The sequence below is a fragment of the Penaeus monodon genome, chromosome 43 (genome assembly GCF_015228065.2).
Source record: "Penaeus monodon isolate SGIC_2016 chromosome 43, NSTDA_Pmon_1, whole genome shotgun sequence".
NCBI lineage: Eukaryota > Metazoa > Arthropoda > Malacostraca > Decapoda > Penaeidae > Penaeus > Penaeus monodon.
Window position 1 is genome coordinate 3,233,030 of NC_051428.1, and position 1,726 is coordinate 3,234,755.

The following is a 1,726-nucleotide window of genomic DNA, read 5'->3' on the forward strand; positions in this document are numbered from 1 at the left end:
CCTGTTTTATCCCCCTGGCAAACCATGACGTCACAAACGCTCTTTCTTTTCCCTTCCATGCATAACATCACGTCACTATCTCCCACCTCCTCTTTCCCTCCCTCCCTCCTCCTCCTCCTTCTTCCTCTTCTCCTTCCTTCTTCTTCTTCCTCCTCCCCATCCTCCTCCTCCTCCTCCTCCCTCCTCTCCTCCTCCTCCTCCTCCTCCTCCTCCCCCTCCCTCCTTCTCCCCTCCTCCTCTCCTCCTCCTCCTCCTCCTCCTCCTCTCTCTCCCCCCCCACGGTAAAGGATGACATCACTAACCCCCCCCCTCTCCCCCCCGCCCACAGGTGACGCCAGCAACGCCAGTATCGGCTCCGGGGAAGGCACGGAGGAGGATGAGGATAACAAGAAGAACCAGAAGAAGCGAGGAATTTTCCCCAAAGTCGCCACAAACATTCTCCGGGCTTGGCTCTTCCAGCACCTCACGGTAAGTGCCATTTTTGCCTGGACGTTTGGGTGTTTGTTATGCGTTTTTTTTTTTTTTTGGGGGGGGGAGGGGGGGAGGGGGGGAGTAAAAATGTCAGAGGGAAAATGTGCAGGTGGGATGAATAGATAGATAGATAGACAGATAGATAGATAGACAGATAGATAGATAGACAGATAGATAGATAGACAGATAGATAGATAGACAGATAGATAGATAGACAGATAGATAGATAGATAGACGGACTATATATATGGAGAGAGAGGGGAAAAGAGATAAAAAGATTAGAAGTAAAATTTACTGAGAGAGAGAAAGAGAAAGACAGAGACAGAATCAAGAAATCGAGAAACAGAGAAACAGAGAAAGACCGAAACAGAGGGGAAACAGAGAGAGAGCGAAAGAGTAAGAGGAGGGAGGCGCTATTAGGAGGGAGAGGGGAGGGGGGAGAGAAGAGAGAGGGGGGAGGGGAGGGGGGAAAGAAGAGAGAGGGGGGAGGGGAGGGGTGTCAGCGAGGCTATAGCGTGCAAATAGTCAGATCAGCAACACTTGAGGGCGGCCGCTGTGGTGGCGAGGCATCACGCGAAGCGACGCCCCTTGCATCCCTCATCCCCGCGCGTAAACCCGCCACATTTACACCACTTTGAGGCCGCCTTTGCGAGACTTCGGGGCGGCGCGTCTCAAGGTGGAACAATGCAGTTATTTCTGTCCGTCTGTGCATCTTTTTTTGGGGGGGTTCTTTCTCTCTCTCTGTCTCTGTTTTCTGTTTTTTTCGCTTTCTTTTGCTTTCTTTCTTTCTCTCTTATTCTCTCTCTCTCATTCTCATTCTGTCTGTCTCTCATATTCTCTCTCTCTCTCCTCCTCCTCCTTCTTCTTCTTCTTCTTCTTCTTCTTCTTCTTCTTCTTCTTCTTCTCACTCCTCCTCCCCCTTCCCCCTCCCCACTCCCCCTCCCCCACCTCCACCTCCTCCTTCCTCCTCCTCATCATCTCCATATCTCTTCTCCTTTTTGGTGCATTTCTTTATTTCGTAGTTTAGGAAGTAGGCACTTACGTGGATAATCATATAGTTGAGGGTTAAAAGAGCATGGGAGAGCGAGTTTACACGTCTTCTTGATGCTCTTTTTGATGGTGTGTCAGAGAAGGCCTGTCTGTCACCAAGATTAAGCTTCAAGTGAGATGGACTGTTGGGGAGAAAATGGAACGTGGACTTTTTGCTCGTAATGTTTCATTTCTTTTTTTTTTCGTTTTTTTTTTTTTTTTGTGT

General features: G+C 49.4%; 1 protein-coding gene across 1 annotated transcript in view; it reads left to right on the forward strand.

Annotated features, from left to right (window-relative positions):
• LOC119568075 (homeobox protein homothorax-like) overlaps nt 1–1,726 on the forward strand; it is a 242,735-nt gene that overhangs the window by 88,369 nt on the left and 152,640 nt on the right. Inside the window, exon 3 of the mRNA XM_037916475.1 lies at nt 329–468. Within this exon, the coding sequence (XP_037772403.1) occupies nt 329–468 (140 nt within the window). The remainder of the gene's footprint in view (nt 1–328; nt 469–1,726) is intronic.